Source organism: Gordionus sp. m RMFG-2023, chromosome 2 (genome assembly GCF_954871325.1).
Source record: "Gordionus sp. m RMFG-2023 chromosome 2, tfGorSpeb1-WG-v2, whole genome shotgun sequence".
Classification (NCBI taxonomy): domain Eukaryota; kingdom Metazoa; phylum Nematomorpha; class Gordioida; order Chordodea; family Parachordodidae; genus Gordionus; species Gordionus sp. m RMFG-2023.
Window position 1 is genome coordinate 39,581,546 of NC_088776.1, and position 23,046 is coordinate 39,604,591.

The window sequence follows — 23,046 nt, forward strand, 5'->3', positions numbered from 1 at the left end:
AAGCCCAGGCCTGTAAAAAAATTTGTTTTAGGCCAATGTCTGACCTATAATTAATAATAAAAAAATTCTCAAGCATCCAAGCTCATAATAATTTTGAAAAATTTTTCCCAAGCCCAGCCCAATATAATTTCTAAAAATATTTTCCAAGGCCAGCCCAACCCATAATAATTTTATAAAAAAAAATTTTCAAACCTGGCCAACCGATAGTAATTTAAATTTTTTTCCCAAGCCTGGAGATAGGTAAATCTCTTAAAAACCATATCTATTTTTTAGTCTATTTTACCCCAGCTCACCCCAACCAAGGCCAACCCATTAAGACTAAAAGTGAATACTATTTTTTTGAATAAAAATATATTTAAATTAGATTTTACCTGAGGGCCATATAAATATTCTGTGTTAAATATTACACCTATGCCTAATATTAAAAAAATTCCCAAGCCAGGTCCTCGCACTTGGTTTTCTCAAACCCGTAAAAGACCATAATAATTTTGATAGTTGAGGACTGAAATAAAATATATAAAAAGTCACAATGCATTTAAAATGGTTTTTTGAACAGGCCTGGCTATGTCTGCAAAAAAAATTTCAGACCAATCTATAACCCATATTAAAATTCAAGACCAATCTATAACCCATAATTAAAATTCAAAAATCTTAAAGCACCTCTATTTTAAATTTTATTCAATATGATTTTTATCACATTTTTAAATTTTGATATTTCTAATACATGCTCACAGTAAACATTGCACCAATTTTACCTCTTTTACTCTTAAATTTTAAGATATATAAAATTTATTAATAAAGTATATTTAATACCATACACACAAACTAAATAATTACCCTTCAACATCTATATAATTAATATTTTAAATGGTGCATGCGTGAAACTTTAATATATATAATTAATATTTTGAATTTATTTATATTCAATTAGTGCATGCGGTAAAGCATATGCTTTTGAAACGGGAGGCTCGAGTTCGATTCTCGTAGAGAACAAAAAATTAACATTACACTATATCAGTCTCCTTAAATTTAAAATACATTAGGGAGATACGAAAACGATCTTACATGATTATGGAGATTATATATATTAGATAAAACTTTTGCCAATTTAATTTCTATTTATAAAGAATTTCATAATAGTTATACTTACTTTCGGTAAATTTTTGGAATTGATGATAATTTTTTTGTGTTCAGGGCTATATAACATAAATATATAATAATTTCTTTATGTAAAAAATATAAAATAATATAATACTTTCTTTTTCCTTCCTTTTCTTTTTTTTTCTTTCTTTATTTTCTTATTTCTTTCTTAGTACATTTATCTTATAAAATGTAATTGGATTATTAAATAACATAATTCCTTTTAAATTTCCAATATATGGCTAGTAAGTAATTAAATTTTATTAGTTAATGTGAAGCGAGGTCAAACATGATTAGTGTGTTAGTATCCAAATCTACGGTAACGGCATCCATAGGAGAATGTTGAAACATTTCGAAATATCTAGAGTCAACTCCTATATCATTGTGAGGAAGAAGAAATAATATATTTTGTCGTACTAAATAAACATTTGTATAATTCCAAGGCCATATAATATTCCTTTATAAGTTGTTAGCAACTGAAATATGTGCTATAAATAAATTATTTAAATAAAAAGCAAAGCTTCAATAATAGGGGGGGGGGGGCACGAATAACTAAAGTTGTTAAAATGACGGTCAACTTTTAGAGCTAATATATTCACATTATTAATAACTATTCTCTAATTTTGATAGCTTAATGAAATATTTAAATCGTAGATCTGGTTAGTGAAGGTCACGGTCCGGTCTTTGGTCCGGACTGGACCGATATCCTCGGACCGGACCGGACCACTGTCCTTAAGAAAAAAATCGATCCAGACCGTGGTCCTAAATAAAAAACGTATTTTTTTTAACCTAATTTGGTTTGTTTTATCATTTTATTAAATATAAGAGTATTATATAAACAATAAAATTTATCCAATGGTATTTAAGAAAATGATTTTGTGCTTGTGGAGGGCATATTAAAATTAAGAGTAGATTGTGTTTTCTGAGATATTTTCATTTTCATCATTAGAAGTATATATTTTATGTTTTATCAGATGTCTGCTTAAGGTACCTAATTATTTTATTAAGAATAAGGTTAAGTAATTTTTTCAATAAATTATACAGTTTCTTAAGAAAAAATAGAACTATATAATAACTAAAATATTTTAATAATATTACTGCTTATTTTGATTAATTTATTGCTTAAAAAATTATAAACAATTATTTTGTTACTAATTGCTGACGATACATTAAATTTGGTACTGCAGTGAACACATACTCTGTTTTTTATTGGGACTATAACTAAAATGTTTCTTGGACAAACTTATGGTTTTCATATTGTAAAATAAAAATTAACAGAATCTAAAATAACTCATCTAGAAAAATATCATAAAATAAAATATACAAAAAAATTATATTAATTGAATAGTAAAGAACTTAAATAATAATAAAAGACCGATCCGGACCATAAAAAATAAAAAAACCGGTCCGGACCACGGTCCTCAAAAAATGATCGGTCCAACAATCGCTCCGGTCCCGGTCTAAGACCGATAGGACCGGGCCGTTGACCTTCACTAGATCTGGCAAAGATTCGATTTATGTTTTTCGCTGCTCTTAATTACATTCAAAAACCAATTAAATTTTTAGATTAAAATATCCACCCTTTCGTAATTAACCAGTGTGTGGTATACGATCAATACAAAAAAAACCTGTCAATATTTTGACCTGTTTTTTCAATAGCCTTCTATTTTATGATGAACTATGTCTGCAAGGTTTCATATATTTGTTTTGAATGATTTTTAATATGGAAAAATTTTTTTGGAGGCAAAAACGCTAATTTAATTATGATATTGCATGTTTTAAATCAACTTTCATAGTAAAAAATATAAAATATAGTAGGGGAGACCAGGGCTAGTCGGCGCCATATATGTCAAAATCATCATAGCTCCGAAAATAATGATTATATAAGATCTTACAAAATACCAATAGATACCTTAAGCATCTACCTATAAATATATACTGTTATTTTAAATATTTTATAATTATTTTTTATAGAAAGGTTTTAGTAAAAGTCATTTTTTGAACCTAGTAGCCCCGAACTCGTGGTTAGTCGGATCATCGATGGGGCTAGTCGAATCAAGTGGTTTATTAGGCTTCTTGTGGGACAAAAAAGAAATTTTTTCAGATTTTAATATATAACTATGATACTTTATTTATATAATATTCTATTTACAATTATAACAAATAAAATAACAATCTTTTTTGACAGAGAACCACTCTACATTGAAACCAATCTTCAAAATTATGAAAACTTTTATAATCCTGTTTACATATAATACACACATCTTTTATTAATTTTTTATTAATGTTTATTTTTTATTAATAAAAAATTTAATCAAAATTTTTTTATTTCTATATTTAAATATATAACATCATTTGATTTTATTATCAGGCTAAATATAATCTGATAACTAAAATGTTCATGTCCAGTAAAATGAATTAATTTGAATCATATTATATTGTCAATTAAAATACATATATATATATATAAATATTTGTTTGTTAGATATAATTCATTTTAAATATATTGATATTATTATCAGGCTAAAATTTATATGCTAAAATGTTCATATCTAATAAAATGTATTAATTTGAATCATATTATATTGTCAGTTAAAAAAAATATATATATTATATTTGTTTGCTAGATATAATTAATATAAATAATTGATCTTATTATCAGGCTAAAATTTATATATGCAATATATATAATATCTGTGACAATATATAATATATTATCACAATATGTATATGAAGATTTTAGTTTGCAAGATATTTATTTAGGTCTGATATTATATTAAAATTGAAATGTATTATGAAAAATCAATCACATTAATAAATTTATATAATAATTATTATTTAATATATTGCATTTATAAAATATTATACTTTAACCTGTAATAAATGGTATTTTTCTTAATGAGATATCATTTTCATAGTTTTATAGTTTCTTCATAATCTTTTTTAGTAAAAATTTTACTATTTTGAATTTTGCATATATATTTGAGTACCATAATATAATAAAAATTGACTGATTGCGCCGACTAGCCACGATTCTACAAACCTCAATGGTGGTAATATTACTAATTTTATCTTAACATATATTTAAGCATTATATATCAATCTGAAACTTTCCCAAATATTAAAATAGATATTTAACTTTCATATAATGTTCATTTTGTCATGTTTAAACTTTTAATTTTTTAATACAACCTAATAATATTAAGTGAAAATATTATAATTTTTACGTCAAAAACATGTCATAACGGATAAAAATTTAAATAGCTAAATATTATAAATTATTTTCATCCTTATGGATATTACAGAATTCTATTTTAGAACTAAATTTCAAATTTTAATCTTTACTGGTTTCAAAATAAAATCTTTAAATCAACATGCCCCTTGCGCCGACTAGCCCTAGTCTCCCCTATTTAACGCAATTTTGCTTTATTTTCCACTCTTTGCAGATTCTCATAAATTTTCTATTTATTATTAAATCATATTTCTTTTATATTTATAATTAATTTTAGGTTAACTTAATAATGGATAAAATATAAAAGCTTTTTTTATAGAAATTTGTGTAATATCCTTCTTTTCTTAAAATAAGGATGAGCCATGACCCAACTAACTGCTAGCGTTATGTTTTCAACTTTACCATTCAAAGGTTGATTTAATCAGGGCTAAAAAAAAATCTAAGGTAAAGATTATGTTTATAAAGGTCTATAAAAATAAGAAAAGGAGTTTGGATAATACCTATAATATAAGGAACGGGTGCGTTTAGTACTTGAGATAATAGTATAGGGCATAGCGGAATATACGAGCATTGCCATTGAAGCGGGAATATTAACTTAAAGTGATATATAAAGTAGAAAAAACCATAATATAAATTGATAAATTTACAAAGATATGATAGATAACCTGTGATAAGCATCTAGATATGTATAACAGGCAAATTTTTAGTAAAGCGATAGAAAGAGGGGTTTTCCAGATATGACTAGCAGCAACAACTCTTGTGAATATCACTGGTTAATTTATACAAAGAGTTGCTAAAGAATCGCGATCAAAGAAAGGATCGATGATCCTGGAATCGATTCAAATTTTGGTAAATAGCCTGGGATCGAAAATCCTTTTTAAAAATGATGATCATGATCATGATCGAGTTCCTATTATTGATGAATGATAAAAAAATTATTCTTTACTTTTACCTAAAGCAAATAAATAAAATTGGGTTTTTCTAGATTTATAAAATAAATTATAGTGTTATTTATTTCCATTTTTAGATAAGAAAATATTTTTTACTAGTATGATGTATAAGAAATTTGTATTTGTAAATAATAAACATAAAACAAATATTAATATTAAAACCAAGTTTAATTAGGAAAAAACCAATTTAAAATATAATTTAAATGATTATTCTATGTCTATTAAAAAAAATTAAACTTAATATTTAAAAAAGACAATAATATGCAAATTTTTAAAAAAATTTAATATTTATTAACTGATTACCTAATATTTTTTTCAATAATTAATTTTCAAATTCAAAAAATAATTATTTTAAAAAAAAATTAGAGTTAATATAAACAAATATATAATATTAATTAATGTAAAATGTAAATTAGAATTTAGTTTTAAAAATAGTAGCCTTATGCATAGATATCCGCAAACTATGCTAAGATCACCAAAATGTTCGCCAATGTTAATTTATTTATCTTATTTTTAAATTTTAACTGTCTGCTCATTTTTTTGATCGCTAAGTGTAAACATGGTAACAAAAATTTTATTAAATAATATCATTATTTTGACATTTATTTATATAATTATTTATATAATTATTATATGAAATTTGGAAAAGTAAAATAAATTAAAACTAAAGAGTATATGAGAAAAAAAAATTAATATCACCCTTTTTCTTTTTATATATAATTTTTTTTATAAATTCATGGTTTAACGTAACTATACTTTTTTTTTAATTTATGAAGGTTAAACAATATTAGTATCAGCCATTGGTGTGATACTGATCGATATTGTAAGCATCGGTGCATCTCTGAGTAACCAATAATATTCCCAGAAATTGCGACTATTTGACAAATCTGAAAAACCTCTTTGTATGGCCTTAACAATTTTTTAATTTACCAATACAAAAAAAAATAATAATAAGGTTATATAATTTTATATATATTTCGCTTTATTGATTGTTAATTATTTCACACTCTAAATATATTCAAATAAATATTTCTTATTTCGTTACAAGAAAATATCATCTCCAGAAAACTTGTAATATTCAAATATATGAATGACAAAAATTAATATTCGAACATTAAATGCAAATAAATTAACTTTTATAATTATTATAGTTAGGTAATTATTATTTTTAGCCGTTAATCCCGGCTACAAACTAAACCAAATTTTTAGCCGGCTACAAAATCGGCTAAACCAAATTTTTAGCCGAAAACTATCCCTTTGGCCTCGAGGTTGTTTTTCTTAGTAATATAAATTTAAAACGCCTAAATGTTAACGAATTTTCTCCGGCTCGCGTCTGTAGATTGAACCTAATTCGCCGGCTTTTATACATTGCTTAACTATAATAATTATACTGTAAATATTAAATAATGATTATTATATAATCTTATACCATTCTCAAGGCTTCTCCTACCCCTGTTAAAACGGAGGGTCTTAGCGAATGTAACAATATTTTATTTTCGAGCAAGATGGCGCACATCAAGTTCAAAATATTATCCGAGCTCAAGTTTTGAATGAGGGCAACGAAAGAGGCCCCGGTGATTCCCATAGGGATGTTGAAGGTTTGGATCAGGGAGAGGGTTGTGTTAAAAGGCAACTATTACAAAATATATAATAAGTGTAAAATCTGCAACTATCACCGACTAAAATCTTAACCATTGGATAAAATGGCCATTTATAGTCAAGAATGCTTCCCATTAGTTACAAAACATTATACTATATCATAGGCGTAGCCAGGGGTAATTCCCTCCCTCCTCAGAAATATATCACTTTTTGTGAATATCATTTCAAGCTAATAAAAAATATCTTCCTTAGTTCTCTCCCCACCCCCTGTCCCCCAAAAAATGTAAGCATATATCAAACAATAATTTGAAAGAATGTAAAAGTTAATATTTTTTAAACTAAAACATAATTCATACTTTGTTAGGAAAAAGCATTTATTTATGAAAAAAAGGTGAAACCAAAAATGTTTTTACGAAATGAAATAATAGCCAAAGTCTTAAGACAAAAATGAAATTTATTATAATTACTATTAATAGATCCATAAAATTAATGTAATTTTCATAAAGTGAATAACTTTAATTTATTTTTCTTAATAAAAGTAAAATTTAATTATAAAATTATTGATAAAATTAAATTATAAATTAAGTTAAAAAAAATAAAGGCACAATACAATCAGTGGAATATTATGTGTAGTCGATTTTCAGTATATCTAATTTTATCTAATATCGTATGACAATCATATAATTTTTACCAATAGTGAATTATATTTACAGAAAATTATAAGATACTGATATGGACATCATAAAATATCTTTTTAAGAATGTAAACGAAAAAATAATTCTATATTTGTTAAATTAATAAACATATCCAGAGTTGATTAAGTATCTAGATATAAAAATGTGGTATCTGTATCTAGATAGATTTTTTGTTAAAGTATCTGTAGCTAAATATTATTTTAGAGATATCTGTATCTGTTTTTAGATACTTTTACGATATATTTTGATATACTTTTATTTAACGATTTTTTATATTATAAATAAAAATACTTGAATGCAAAATTTATTTTATTTCATATGAACATATAATTTAAATAAATATATATTATATATATTAAAAAATATTAAGACTACTTTAGTAAAAAATTATATATATATAAAATATTAAAATTTATATATAAAAAATAGGGCTGATATTAAATATCGGATCAGCACCGATATTTAGCGTTTTCCAAAAATTTCGGATCGGGCCTATACCTGTTAAAATTAGATCCGATCTTTTTTTTGTTATTTTATGATGTATATTTATTTTACATTATTATAATATTTTCTAAATAATTTTTTTTAAAAAAATGTAATTGCGGAACACCGAAAGTTTTATTTATTTTAAATCTTTTTAAATAATAACGCCAATTTTATTATTTATATTTTAAATAAAAGAATTTTATTTAAATATGGTACCTGAATTATGGAAATATTTTACAAAAGACAAAGATAATTTTTCAAAAAGCGTTATCTGTGGAATTCTAATTTCAAGAGGAGGAATAATGAAAAATTCTAATACTACCAATATCCGTAAACATTTAAACGATTGCCATCAAAAGGCAGTCGAAAAGCTAATCACAAAAAGAACGAGAAATATTAGAAAAACAAATCAAATTTTTTAAAAAAAGAGCCCTGAAAGTAAGCTAACAATATCAGCCATTCTTAATAAAACTAATATTTGTAAAAATTCTGATCCTAAATTCATAATTATTTCTAAATTTATAGGGTAAATGATAGCTTGTGACCACCAGCCGATTTCTATCTTGGAGAATGTCGGCTTTAAAAGGCTTTTACATCATTTATGTCTAAATTATAAAATTCCTTATAGATAAGTATTTTTCGCAAGGAGTTATTCCGGATATATATGAAAACTCTCCGAAAAAATTCGTAAAGAAATTTTGGTTGAAGATTCTTATTTTTCCTTTACCCTAGATATATGGACTAGAAATTCAGGTGGCGATTCTCATATTATCTCATTAACATGCCGCTATATAAACCAAAACTTTAAACAAATTAATAGTTTTAAATGTTAAAATATTTAATGAGTCGCATACATAATTAATATTGCTTAAATTTTAGATAAAATGATTAATTATTGGGATATAAAAAAAATACACCTTATCAATTAGAGATAATGCACCTAATATAGCTTTGGCCATGAAAAACGGGAAATTTCAAAACGTTTCCTGTTTTGCACATAGTTTGCAATTGGTTGCACAGGCAGCTATTTTATCACAGAGTTCTATTATTGACATGCTTGCCCGGGTTAGAAAAATAGACCACAACATTTTTCTAACAAAATAGTCTAAAAGAAATCCAAATTCGATTAAGTCTAACTAGGCACAAATTAATCCAGGATGTGCCGACCTGTTGGGATTCTACCTATTACATGCTCGAACGATTGATAGAACAAAAAAGGCGATACATCTGTTCATTATTGATAATCCTAATTTGGGAAATCTCTCATTATATGAGTGGGAATTAGCAGAAAAGGATATTGATGTTGGAACCAATTCAGAGAGTAACAAAAAAAATAAGTATGGAATCATGTTTAATTAGCTATGTTATACCATTTGTTGAAATTCTGAAAAGTGAATTAACGATTAATGGGGGAACAGGTACAGACCATGAAGGATACCATTAATAATCAATTAATAACTCGGTTTTTTGATATTTATGATGATGTCAATTATCTTATCACATTACTTGATCCTCGTTTTAAGGATTTCTTTTTACTAGGGGTGTACCGATATTTTCGCATCTTAAAATATCGGTTATCGGCCTTATAAAATTTTCCGATCCAACGCATTTCCGAAAAATTAGTTAACCTAATTTATATTTTTGTTTCGATAAAAATGGCATTTAACAAAAATAAAATGTTAAAAAAATTTTTAAAAAAGTTATATCTAAAATCATTTATTTTTATAAATAAAATCGAAATCCATTTTTATGTTTAATTTTTTTAATAATTATAATTAATTAATAAAAATTCTGCCATATTGTTTTTTTTGCGCATTCTGTTATAAAAGTGTGCGATAATCTCTACAGAATCTGTTTTAGTGAAGCTGGTGATATTGACAATAACCATCGCCGCAGGCTGACCTCTGATAAATTGGAAATTTTGATATTTCTAAAAGGAAATCTTCGATATATTAATGTTAAATATTATTTAAAAAAATATTTATTTCAAATTTCATAATATATTTGTTTATTACTTATTATGTATATAGATTAATGTTATTACTTATTATATAAAAGTAATTTAACAATAAAAATATTTTATATACTTTTAGAATTGCAATTGAATTCAATATAAACTATAACTGATCATTATAATATATTTAAATGATATAAGTTATGGTATAGTTAGATTATAGATGTTATACTAATAAAAAGTATATTAAAAATTAAAACCATTGATATCTTTACAGAATACAAAATTAGATATGATTACGGATCGGTAATCGGCCGATATCAATTTAATATTGGGAATATCGGATCGGCCTTCAAAAAATGGTATCGGTACACCCCTACTTTTTACCAAAAGACATTTCATATATTGAAAAGCTCACGACAAGCATGTAAGCCTTTTATTAAAGGTTATAATAATGTTCAACTTCCAACTCCCAATGAAGATACGCCAGGTATTTTTTAAAATAAATTTAGATTTTATTGTTAACTTAGGTAATGACAATGAGAAAAATGCCACATAACATTAAAAAATGCAATTTAATTTAAGGGATTCTTTTCAATTGAAAATCAGAGAGAAACTAGTAACAAAAATAATTGAAATGTAAATAACCTGCCATACTTGATAGAAATCAAGGAATATTTAAAAGAATCTTTATATCTAGAAAGTATAATAACATATTTTTAATATTTAATCAAGTATTGCTTGATTGAGTTATGATTGACCCATTTGTTTGGATGATATTGGATTATTTTTCAAAATCGACACAAGATTATGTTTGTATGAAACACATTATTTTATAAATGCTAATTTTATATTTGTGATCTTTTTATTTAGATAACTCGAATAACATTGATATTGATATTATATCCCCTGTGGATCCACTTGAATATTGGAGAATTAATGCTGAAATCCCAAATATGTCAAAACTTGCATGTAATTTTTTGGCGCCTCCTGCAACAAGTGTCTCATCTGAGTATGCCTTCAGTACGGCAGGGGATATAGATAATCCACATAGTAGAGGCTTATTGCCAGAAAATCTAGAGGCTCTCATATTTATTATAAAAAATCTAATATATTATAATTTTATATATTAAATATTACAATTTTACAATTTTATAATTTATACCAACATAAAATGGATATATTATTAAATATATTTTGTAGAAATACATAAAAAATATTGATTTTACATTTGGTTCAAAGGAGAGTGGTGAAAAATCAGTTAAATATCGGATCGGTTTGAACCAATATCGGATCGGATATGTGGATCGGCACAGTCCTAATAAAAAATATATATAAATGTTCATTAAATATTATGTTCGAGTTTATCAATAAACCAGACAAATTTTAATATTACAATCCATTTCTAGGAATCTGCTAATTTTATTTTCAATGGAATTGGTTAATATTATTATATTAATTTTAAAAATTTATTTTAGATTAATATTAATAGTGATGAAGATGAAGAGGTGAAATAATAAATTTATGAAACATCAACAATTTCAGACATTGTTTTTCCATGGCCAATTTATAGAGCATATTTTAAAATAATATCTCAAAATAAAGAAAACAAATCTGATAGTAAAATGTTTGCCACGTCTACCAAAAAATACGAAAATTTCAGTTAGCTTTACCTCAATTTGCAACATTGAAGGTATGGATACTAAATAAATGTTTACAATTATAATTTTAAATTTTAAGAGAAAACATCAAACACTCTTAATCAAAATAAAAAAGGGGAAGGAGAAGAAATTTATTAAAGAAAATAATGGACTAGGCTCATCGTCCACTGATATTTTTAACAATAGACCTCAGACTTGAACTCAAACCACTTTAGATGATTTAATAACTGCTTTTATTATAGCTAGTATTCAGCCATTTTCAATTATTGAAAATCCTTCATTTATAAAAATGATCAAAACATTAGCCTAACAAAAAAACATTATTTGCCGACAGAGTGATTGGTAGAATTTCCTAAAGATGGGAAAATGAAAAGAAAGAAATAAAATCTAATAGAACCATCGCTAATATGCACAACAGCAGATTGTTGGAGTGCCTATCCCAGTATAGCTAACATTTAAATTTGTATAATAATTAATTAAGAACGAATTACTTTAGCAGTTTTAAGAAATGTTAATTTTTAGTTCATACATAGAAGTCACTGTACACTATATAGATCCAACAAGTTTGGAAAGAAAAAATGTAGCGTTGGCTTGTAAAAGAATGACTGCTAGTCATACATATGATAAAATCGCAAAGAATTTACAAGATATAGCAAAGGACTATTGCATTCAAAATAAAATCTCAAAGACCATTACTGACAATGCCATAAATTTTCTCAAAGTTTTTAGGTTTATTTTATTATAAATATAAACATAATATATGATTAGGATTACTGATTTATTATATTCAAGCCAATTGAAAATAGTAGTGAATTCATGGATGATCTGTAAGATGAAGAAGCAGTTGTTTGTACCAATATCAATATCAAGTATTTATACTATTTCTCAGGATTTTGAAATATCAGAATCATATAGTTTACCTAATCATCAATGTTGTGACAGTCACACATTGAATCTTGTTGCCATTGTGGATGCCAATAGTATGATTGTCAATAATGATTTAAATTTTGATTCTCAACAAATTTTAAATAATTTTTCCAAAAACGAAAATCGAGATTTTAGTTTTATTTTTAAAGAGATAAAATATAACACCATAATCCCTTAAAAGCCCCGGTAGAAAGATTTTCTAGTGTTGTTAAAAATGTCTTTCACAGATAAACGAGGATGCCTTAATGGCCAAAATTTTGAAAATATTATATTACTAAAATATAACAATATTTATAATCATTTAATCATATATATCTGTATATAGACTTATTTAAAAAGTATCTTTTAATAACCTGAACATATTTATTAATATTTAATTTTCTAACAGAACAAAATATTGTTACATTTATTTAAACATATGAATTATAACTTTTAAAATTTTAATTCAACCAATATCAATCCCCTTTATTATTATTATTAATCAATTTAAATCCTAAGTAGGTATGATGGATAATGAATATGAAATGGATTATTGATTATTTTCAAAGTTGTATATAAAGAACTAGTTTTATTGATAAGTGAGTATTTATACTGGTATTTTTTATTTTATTTAATCATATGGTTATTTCTAGGTTCTCACAATGCTAAATAAAAGCAAAATTAACATAGCCAACATAACTCTTCCATAATCAAGTTTTTATTTAATCGGGGATAGGTTTTTTACCTCTCCTCTTATTTCCCAGGATGGGCGTTTAAGTAAGTAGCTTTGCCTCTTGATGATGAAACAATAGTGATTATGCTAGAGAAAAATGATCCTATCATTCAAATAGTCCCAATAGGTAGTGTATTTTAACATTATATTTATATTTATATTTTTGTTAATGTTGATGTTGATGAAAGATCTGAAGTAAATTTTATTATAATTTATTGATCAATAATACTATCTTATAGATAATACATTCAAAAGTACAAAATTTGCAATCTGGTTAAATTTGCTTATATTTTAAAAATATGTATAAAATTAATTTAGGAACTTTACCATGCTATTTTACAAATAAGAAAAATGATGATTTTGAATTTATCAAGATATTTAACATGGTTCAAAAAAAAGGTGCATTCATATAATATGATAATAAACATGCCAAGAAATGTATCAAGATAAGTACATAGGAATAATATTTCTACATAATCAGTTGAGGAGTATTACATACAGAATTACGATTTTATACCACTTATGGATATATTTTTAACTCAAATTAGAGAACGCTTAAATCATAAACTGTTGCTCAATAACTTTCAAATTTTGTTATCCTCTAATCCATCAGTGAGCTTCTCAGATGAGATTAGAGATAAAATTCACTTATTTATAGGTTTTATTTGCAAGATATGGTATGGACATAATTAGAAGTAATTTGAATTTAAATATTGGTATGCAAGCTTAAAAAGAATGGACATTAAGCTGAGAATGTACTAAGTGAACTCAATGTTTGTAAACACATATTAATAAACTTTCCAAAATTACAAAATTAGTTCAAATTTTAGCACGCCCCCTATTAAGACATGCACTAATGAAAGAACTTTCTCAAATTTACGAATGCTTAATACATATTTGCGAAATACTACGCAAAATAAATTAAATGGCTTAGCGCTCATAAGTATTCATCGGGAATTAACACCATTAATTAATTATCAAATTCTAAAAGAAAATTAGATCTAAAATTCTAAATTATTAAAACGTTTTTGTTGTATTCCATATCAAATCAACTGAAAATTCAACCCGACCCCCTTCAATTTTTTTAAAAATTTGTATGATGGTAGTATATACACTAACTAGTAAAAATTTAAAATTTTAATTCTCAACTCAGCTTACTTCATGAGATATGGTCATCTTTAGAAACGCGGAAATTCCAAAATACACTATATTTAATTATAATTATCTCAAAAAGTAATTAAGCTAAAGACATGATTTTGATTTTATTAAATAGCTCTAGAATGGCTCTTTAATATAACATAAAATTTAATTTATCGAAAAAATGTCTATTACCAAAAACCGGAAATAGCTATAAAATATAAATTGCTCTTTTTTTTCTTTTAAATTTTTTTTACAGATAAACATTATACTTCTTAATATTTGTACAAAATCCTAGATTGGGACGAGTACTGGGTCAATAGTTATTACACATTAAATATAAGTAGTATGGCTTAAATCCTATATTATACCAAATATATCATCAAACATTTAAGTTACGTGATTATATCTATCAGATTGTCTCAAACACAATACTTGTTCCTTTCATTTATTTCAAATAAAATTAATTCATATCTTGAAAGAAAGATTTGATAAGATTTCAATAATATTTTATTTTTCTGATGGAGGTGTTACCCAGTATAAAAACAAAAAAAAACTTTGTAAACCTCTACAACCATTATAATGATTTTGGGATCAAGGCAGAATGGCAATTTTGGCAACTGCACATGGCAAAACTCCTTGCGATAGTTTAGGGGGGAATTACTAAGAGGTTGGCGGCTAGAGCAAGCCTGCAACGTCCTCATGAAAATCATATAATAACTCCTATTGACTTAAATAATTATGCGAGAATCAATATCCCGGGAATTAATTATATATTTGTTAGCAACGTAGAATATTTAAGAATGGAAATCAATCTTGAAAATAAATTTCTAATGGCCAAATGAATTCCCGGGACACAAAAATATCATTCATTTATTCCAATGGAAGGAAAAATGAAAGTTAAATTTTATTCTAATTCATTAGATTATTTAATGTATGATATTATTTAATTAATATGTTTATTAGAATATTAATTTCCAATTAATTAGCTAAATAAAGTTATAAATGCTTTTACAATTATTTTCCTTCTAAAATAAAATAGCTAAACTTATGTGCTAAATATGACACAATGTCTACTAGTGATATGCATAGGGCCTAATTTTACTAATAATGCCAGAAAGATTTATAAAAAAATATATCAGGCCCGATCACAAATGAATTTTCTTTTTATTTGTTTCGTAAATTACTATATTTTTAGTATAATATAGGATTTAAGCCATACTACTTATATTTAAAGTGTAATAACTTTTGGCCCAATACTCGTCCCAATCTAGGATTTAGTACAAATATTAAGAAGTATAATGTCTATTGTAAAAAAAATTTAAGAGAAAAAAAAAGAGCAATTTATATTTTATAGCCATTTCCAGTTTTCTATTTCCGGTTTTTTGGTAATAGACTTTTTTTCAATAAAATAAATTTTATATCATAATAAAGAGCTATTTGATAAAATTTAAATCATGTATTTAGCTTAATTACTTAGATGGCCATATCTCATAAAGTAAGGCGATTTAAAATTTTACATTTTTATTAATTAGTGTATATACTACCAACATGCAAATTTTTAAAAAAATCGAAGGGAGTCGGGTTGAGAATCGACTTTTTTTGGTTGATTTAATATGGAATACAACATATATAATATAATTACATTTATTATATATTATATTAACTAATAAAAATATATTTCCTATTAGTTCCAGACTTATTTTTTGATATAATCTCTTATCCAATTTCGTATATTTTAAATATAGATAAAAAAATTTTATTAAAATTAACTTCCTATTGTAAGAATAATAACTATATATAGACGAAGGAAACCGGGCCGAAGGCCCGCCCAAAATGGGGTCTCTGGGGGTTTTTAACTCCCCCTTTTATGAAAATCATGGCTACGCTTATGCATTATATAGTGTCTTATATATGTGATGGTCAAAAGGGGGTCTTGGCGACCGAGTGTGGAAATATAAATCAAAAAATCAAAATTTTTGGGTTCATTTAAACATATATGTCTAAATATTATAACAGTAATTAATATAAACTAAATATAAAAAAATTATTTTATTAATAAATATTCATAAAAAAAATATGAAATCATTAGTTGTAAAATAATACCAACTATGTTTAGTCATATAATTTCAACCTTAAAATCGGCTCATTCTTTTAAAAAAAGGAAGTTCTAAGCTAAGTATAAATCATGGTTATAGCATATTAACAAAGTAATAATTAATATTTATAAGAACAGATATTGTTGAAAGAAAGGCAGCTTTGATTAAATAATAAGTTTTATCAAAAAATTATTTAAATTTTATAAGAATAGTAGCAACTATCTTAAACTTTTCCCATTATTTAACCGTATAAAAGCGTATAGAAACAAAACTCATTTTTGAAGTTTAGTTAAATATTTTTAGGTAATTATTTAATTTCATTAACGTAAAAAAACTAAAAAAATTATATTTTACCTGAACAAGTATTTGAGGTCTACTTTGTGACGGGAAGGGTATTTTGTGCATGAAAAATGATATGTATCTATATTTATTAATTAATTTATTATTAGCTTATTTCCTCTAAAATATTTTTATTGTTCTCACCTTTCGATAGGTATCTTGGAAGAGCCACTCAAAGTCACGTTGTATAAAAAGTGCAAAAATTTCTTGAAGATAGTAAAAAGTGGCCATTTGGACACTATGCTTATAGCTTTGTTACTATAAACGATAACTCTTTGGTTCTTCTGTTGGTTTATTTTTTTTTCATTTTCTGACTCTGAACTTAAATCGGGGAAATCAGTTTTGTTGTAATCGTTCGCTACAATGTCTCCATTGTAGAAGGGACTGTCACTTTTGAGAACTCGGTTAGAATAATCGGAGTCGATATTTTCGTCAATATACTGATTTACATCCTCATTGCCACCGTTACAGGATTTGAAAAGTTCTTTGTTCGATGGTTTCGAACTTAAATCGCTATTTAAGGGTATCTTTGTCCTAAGGTTAGAAGAATCGTCGATCATAAGTCGTTGCCTCTGATCATGACTCAGTTTTTCAATGTCGTAGGGTTCGTAGAAGACTATAGCCGCTCCGTATGCCTTAAGTTAGTAGGGATATAATGGTGTACAAATAATCAATTAAAATGAGAACCATAGAAAAATCGTCAAATTAAAATATAAAACATTGTACATATAATTGAAATTAACAAAAAGAACACATTAAATATGAAACATGTTGCTTAAATTTTCTTTCTTTTACCTTTTTCTTTTTTTTCTTACTTTTTTCTTTATATACAATCATTTATTAAGTATTAATTAATATCATATAAAATATAGAATAATTTTATAACTTATATAAATGCCTAACTTTAATGGCCAAATAATTGGTGAGAACGAAGGTCGAAAATAGTGGATCCGGTATTTTGGTATTATCATCCCATTTTTCGAGAGTGGCCCCCATGGGGAGACAAAATAAAGGTGTTATGTCAGGCAAGAGATAATCGTTTAAATTTGTCTCCGGGTATCTGCTTAACAAAGCTATTATTTTTTTCATAATTTGGGTAAAATGTCAATCCATCATGATATTATTTATCGCTCAAATTTCTATTTTAATTTTCCAAACAAATTTTCATTCCTCGATATATTATTTTAAAATAAAAAAAAATCATAAAAATTTTATTGGATACCCTTCCCAATCTTAGTATATTAAAAAAGGATTAATGGAAATTTTTCAATTTTAATTTTATAATTAAATTATAAAATGGGCATGTGCAATAAACGGCGATTTTAATGACTATCACGCGTCCTTATTATTTTACTCATTTACCCATTAAAAAAAATAATATTTACCAGGTTTATAGGATATCAAATTCGTTTTAGACATAGATTTTTTGTAACATATAAATACATCAGATCCGACCATTCCTTTATTAAGGTTCTTATTAATAAGCATGAATGCGTGAGGAGGTCTTTCGCCCTTTAATACAAACGTTGAAAAAATATATTTAAAATTTTTTATTTCCAAATTTCTCTTATTAATAAGCATGAATGCGTGAGGAGGTCTTTCGCCCTTTAATACAAACGTTGAAAAAATATATTTAAAATTTTTTATTTCCAAATTTCTTTCTAAAGAATACAACTACTATATTTATATCGATCAAAATTTACCATAATCTAAATCTATGAGTAAATTTTTCCCTATATGAAAATTTCAGTGAATTAGTAGATGGCTGGTCAAATATAAATCCAAATCTATAGAATAATTAAACTCCTCAACTATAATAATAAAAGAGAATATTTTAAAAATAATTTATATTTGTAAATATTTCTAACCTATTTAATATTCTCTTAAGGCTCTTCTAATTAAATTATTTTTAAACGATTATAAACTGTGGAGAACCTCCAAAGATGACTACCGCTATATAATGACCATTTTAGCTCGGTTCCAGTCAAACTATTATCTTATCTATATTGTTCTGTCAAGTATTACTTGAGTGATCGTGTGGAAGTTTTTCAGTATTATATTGCGTGACTAGGGATGTACAATAATTTATATCGGATCGGATGGAGCCGATATGTCACCCATTTAGAATATCGGTTATCGGCCAATATTATAAAATTTCCCAATCCGATATAAAATGGCGTTTTTAACAAAAATAAAATGTTATAAAATTTTTTTAAAAAATTTATTTTATAATCATTTATTTTTATAAATAAATTCGAAATCCATTTTTATGTATATTTTTTTAATAATAATTAATTAATTAATAAACATTCTGCCATATTGTTATTTTTTTGCGCATTCTGTTTATAAAAGTGTGCGATAATCTCTTCAGAATCTCTGAATCTGGTGATATTGACAGTTACCATCGCCGCAGGCTAATCTCTGATAAATTTGAAATTTTGGTATTTTTAAAAAGAAATCTTCGATATATTCCAAATTTCATAATATATTTGTTTATTACTTATTATGTATATAGATTAATGTTATATAAAAGTGATTTAACAATAAAAATATTTTAAACACTTTTAGAATTGCAATTAAATTGAATATAACTGATCATTATAATATATTCAAATGACATAAGTTATGGTAGAGTTAAAATATAGATGTTATACCAATAAAAAGTATATTAAAAATTAAAACCATTGGTATCTTTACAGATTACAAAATTAGATATGATCTCGGATCGGTAATCGGCCGATAACAATTTAATATCGAGAATATCGGATCGCATCGGCCTCCAAAAAGTGGTATCGGTACACCCCTATGTGTAACAATACTATACAACAAATCAGTTGTATTGCAATCATATAATAATATTAAGGGATACTATTTAATCAAAAAATAATTAATCCATATTTAAATTAAAAAAGTGTATTGCATTCATTAAAAAAATTTTAAGTTATTGTAAAAAAAGGAGGATAGTAGATAATAAATTAAGTATCAAATTTCTTATAAAAATTTAATGTAAATATAAGAAAAAATACAAATAATATGTATGAAATTTTTTTATGGTGTGAAATATGGTAAATTAGCTCATGTCCATATGGGTTTTAAAAAAGGTGCGACTTTTAAGGAATTCATATATTCTCTTTTTTTTAAAATCTTTTCATATAAAAATAACGTTAAAAAACATTTTTGGCTAATGCAAGAATAGTGGTTTGAAAAATAGAGTCTAAAGTTACATTAAAGTTAAACCACATATTTTATTAAATTTTTAACATCAAATTTTAAAAAAATACTCGTATTCATGGTTAAAGAATATGCCGAAATGTTACATAATTAGGAACATATTTTGAGCCTCATTCCCAAATTATTATCCATGTCAATCGAATCAGATCAGCTGAATTTAAACTTATGAAAGCTAAATCAATTCCAAGCAATGTTTATTTTTATATTTAATTTTCATAAATTATAATTATATATACAAGTAAATAAGTTGCGATGCTAATTCTTTTGTGACTTTGAAGAACCTTTTCTTTTTCGTTTTTGACCTAATGCTAAGGTTTTAGCTTCGGAGGGGGGGGGCTGAATAGTTGATACTGTCAGGGATAATGAATACACCCTTTTTTACAATTATAATAAAAACCACAATTAGTCGAAATTTTACCATCCTGGAGAATATAATCTTGGTAAAAAAAAGATTAGATTGATTTATTCAAATTTTAGGAAAATCCACTTACTTTTATTTAAGTTAATCTTTAACAAAACTTTTTATTTAAATGAAGGTAAAATAAAATTCTTGAACGATTTCCTTCTATATTTTATGGAAGAATATATCGCCAAAAATTCCGGATGACATAACAGCTAAGCCATAGGCAAGCAATGACTTGGAATCAACGAATAGTCCTTAAAGACCAATATAAACTACGATAACGTTTATCAATAAATCTTTAAACATTCTAAAATGATATCATTCTTAACGTATCTACGCAATGTAATACTCACCTTTTATAGAAAAATGTTATATTCCTAGGATTTAACCAGAATTGTTAAAGTAGCGCGCTATCTTTTATGGTAGCTATAGCTAATAGCGGCTACTTTTTTTAAAAAATATAATGAATGTAAGTATAAGCACGAAAATTTAAATATAATACCATGATTAATTATAATTATTATGATTTATTATTTAATTTTGAAATTGAAATATATTTCCAATTTGTATTATAAACCTAAATCACCTGTTAATAATTTAAAATGGCATCTCATATGGATATCCAAATCGTTGAAAGTGATTCAGAGTCAGACAATGATATTAATGAAATGGAAGATACCAGGGAAGAAAATAATATTCATAGCAATACTTTCCCATTCCCTAGATTTCAAAAATTTTTCAAGATAAATATTAAAACTAAAACTGGCTTCAAATTTATGTTTAAAATGTAAGAAAAATATTTCCTCAAATCAAACCAGTCTATAACCTCAAGAAACACCTAAAGGTAAATATGCTAATAGTTTTAAGAAAATTGAACAACATTTAAATAAATTTGACATAGGTGAATCTATATCTAAAAAGACTAATTCCATTTAGACAAAATTAATTAATAATACAAATGCTAATATTTCTCAGAAATTAACTGATAAAGTTATTGTGGTTCTTATAATTGATACAGTTCAGCCAATGTCCTTGGTTGATAATCCATCCTTTACTATGATGATTAAAACTTCATCACCTGGTACAACTATTTTATGTCGCCAGACACTTGTGAATAAAATAGCAGATAAGTTTAAAGTGATGAAAGATGCTTTAATAGTAGAATTATCAGAGATATCTCATATATGTACCACGACAGATAGTTGGACACATAATAGAAGGTAAACACTTATTTATATTTATAAATTGATCTGATTAAATATTTTTAAAGCTTATTGGGAATCACGGGCCATTGGCTAGACCCTAGGACTTTAAAAAGAAGATCAGTAGCATTAGCCCTCAAAAGGATAATGCCAGACATACGATGTGCTTGCAAATAAAATTATTGTCATAGACGTCCACAAGTCTTTTAGGATTCATAATAAAATTTGCAAGATGGTGACCGATAATGGGTCCAATTAGCTGAAGGCCTTCAGTATTATAAATTAATTTTTAAAATATTTAGAGTAATAAAATTAAATCAAGTGATAGTTAAGTTATTAATTAAATTTTTCAGTATTTATTTAAAAGTTGTTTAATATTTCACATTATATAGAGAATTTTTATTAACTAAATACATACATATTTTAGTAATATTATATCAATTTATATCAAATTATAAAAAAATTAGTGAATTTAACTAATAAAATTTACAACAGAGATGGATTATTTCATTAGTTTTTATTGCACAGTGTCATTGAGCTTAACATTTAATATGATATGGTTATAGAATATTTCATGGATGATTAGATTTTTACTATATTTATTTCTTATTGATTAATATCCATCAATTTATATACAGTACATGGAATTCAATGTATTCATTTGATAAAATATTTTTACTTAGTTACATCATAATTCCTGAGGTTTAAAATTTTGAATAGCAACCTAATGATTTTACCACTCCATTTTTGATAAATATCACTATACATTTCTATTAAAAACGGGATGAATAATTTATTCTATTTAATATGAATATAGAATATTTGGTGAGGATAATGCTGAAGGTGAGACACAGAGAGATTATTTAGTAAGGCAAAACTAATACTTTCTGATCGTCGCTCTAGACTTGGGGATTATAATATTGAAATGATTTTATTATTAAAATTCAACAAATTACCATAAATATTTAAAATTTATTACATAAATTTTTTTATAATCAAAATTAACTATATTTTAATATTTATAAATGTTGATTTTTATATATTATTTACTATACAATTACATTAATGCAAAATAAAATAAAAAAATTTTTTTAATTTTTTTTATAAAAAGTAGCCTAAAAGTAGCTAAAGCTACTTTTTAAAAATAGTAGCTAATAGCGAGCTACTTTTTTTAACAATTAGCGTAGCAGTAGCGCGCTAATTTTTTGACAAATAGCGATAGTGGTAGCGCGCTACTTTTAAAAGTAGCGATTAACAACTCTGGATTTAACTAGCTATT

At 25.3% G+C, this 23,046-nt stretch overlaps 1 protein-coding gene across 8 annotated transcripts in view; it reads right to left on the reverse strand.

The window, feature by feature from the left end:
• LOC135925183 (C-myc promoter-binding protein-like) overlaps window positions 1-23,046 on the reverse strand; it is a 59,102-nt gene that overhangs the window by 28,691 nt on the left and 7,365 nt on the right. For all 8 annotated transcript variants that reach the window (XM_065460394.1, XM_065460398.1, XM_065460399.1 and 5 more), the window contains 8 exons: window positions 18,317-18,443; window positions 17,835-18,004; window positions 17,076-17,566; window positions 16,947-17,013; window positions 6,752-6,955; window positions 4,873-4,966; window positions 1,430-1,514; window positions 1,151-1,196 (listed from right to left, as the gene is read on the reverse strand). In XM_065460394.1, the coding sequence (XP_065316466.1) occupies window positions 1,151-1,196; window positions 1,430-1,514; window positions 4,873-4,966; window positions 6,752-6,955; window positions 16,947-17,013; window positions 17,076-17,566; window positions 17,835-18,004; window positions 18,317-18,443 (1,284 nt within the window). The remainder of the gene's footprint in view (window positions 1-1,150; window positions 1,197-1,429; window positions 1,515-4,872; window positions 4,967-6,751; window positions 6,956-16,946; window positions 17,014-17,075; window positions 17,567-17,834; window positions 18,005-18,316; window positions 18,444-23,046) is intronic.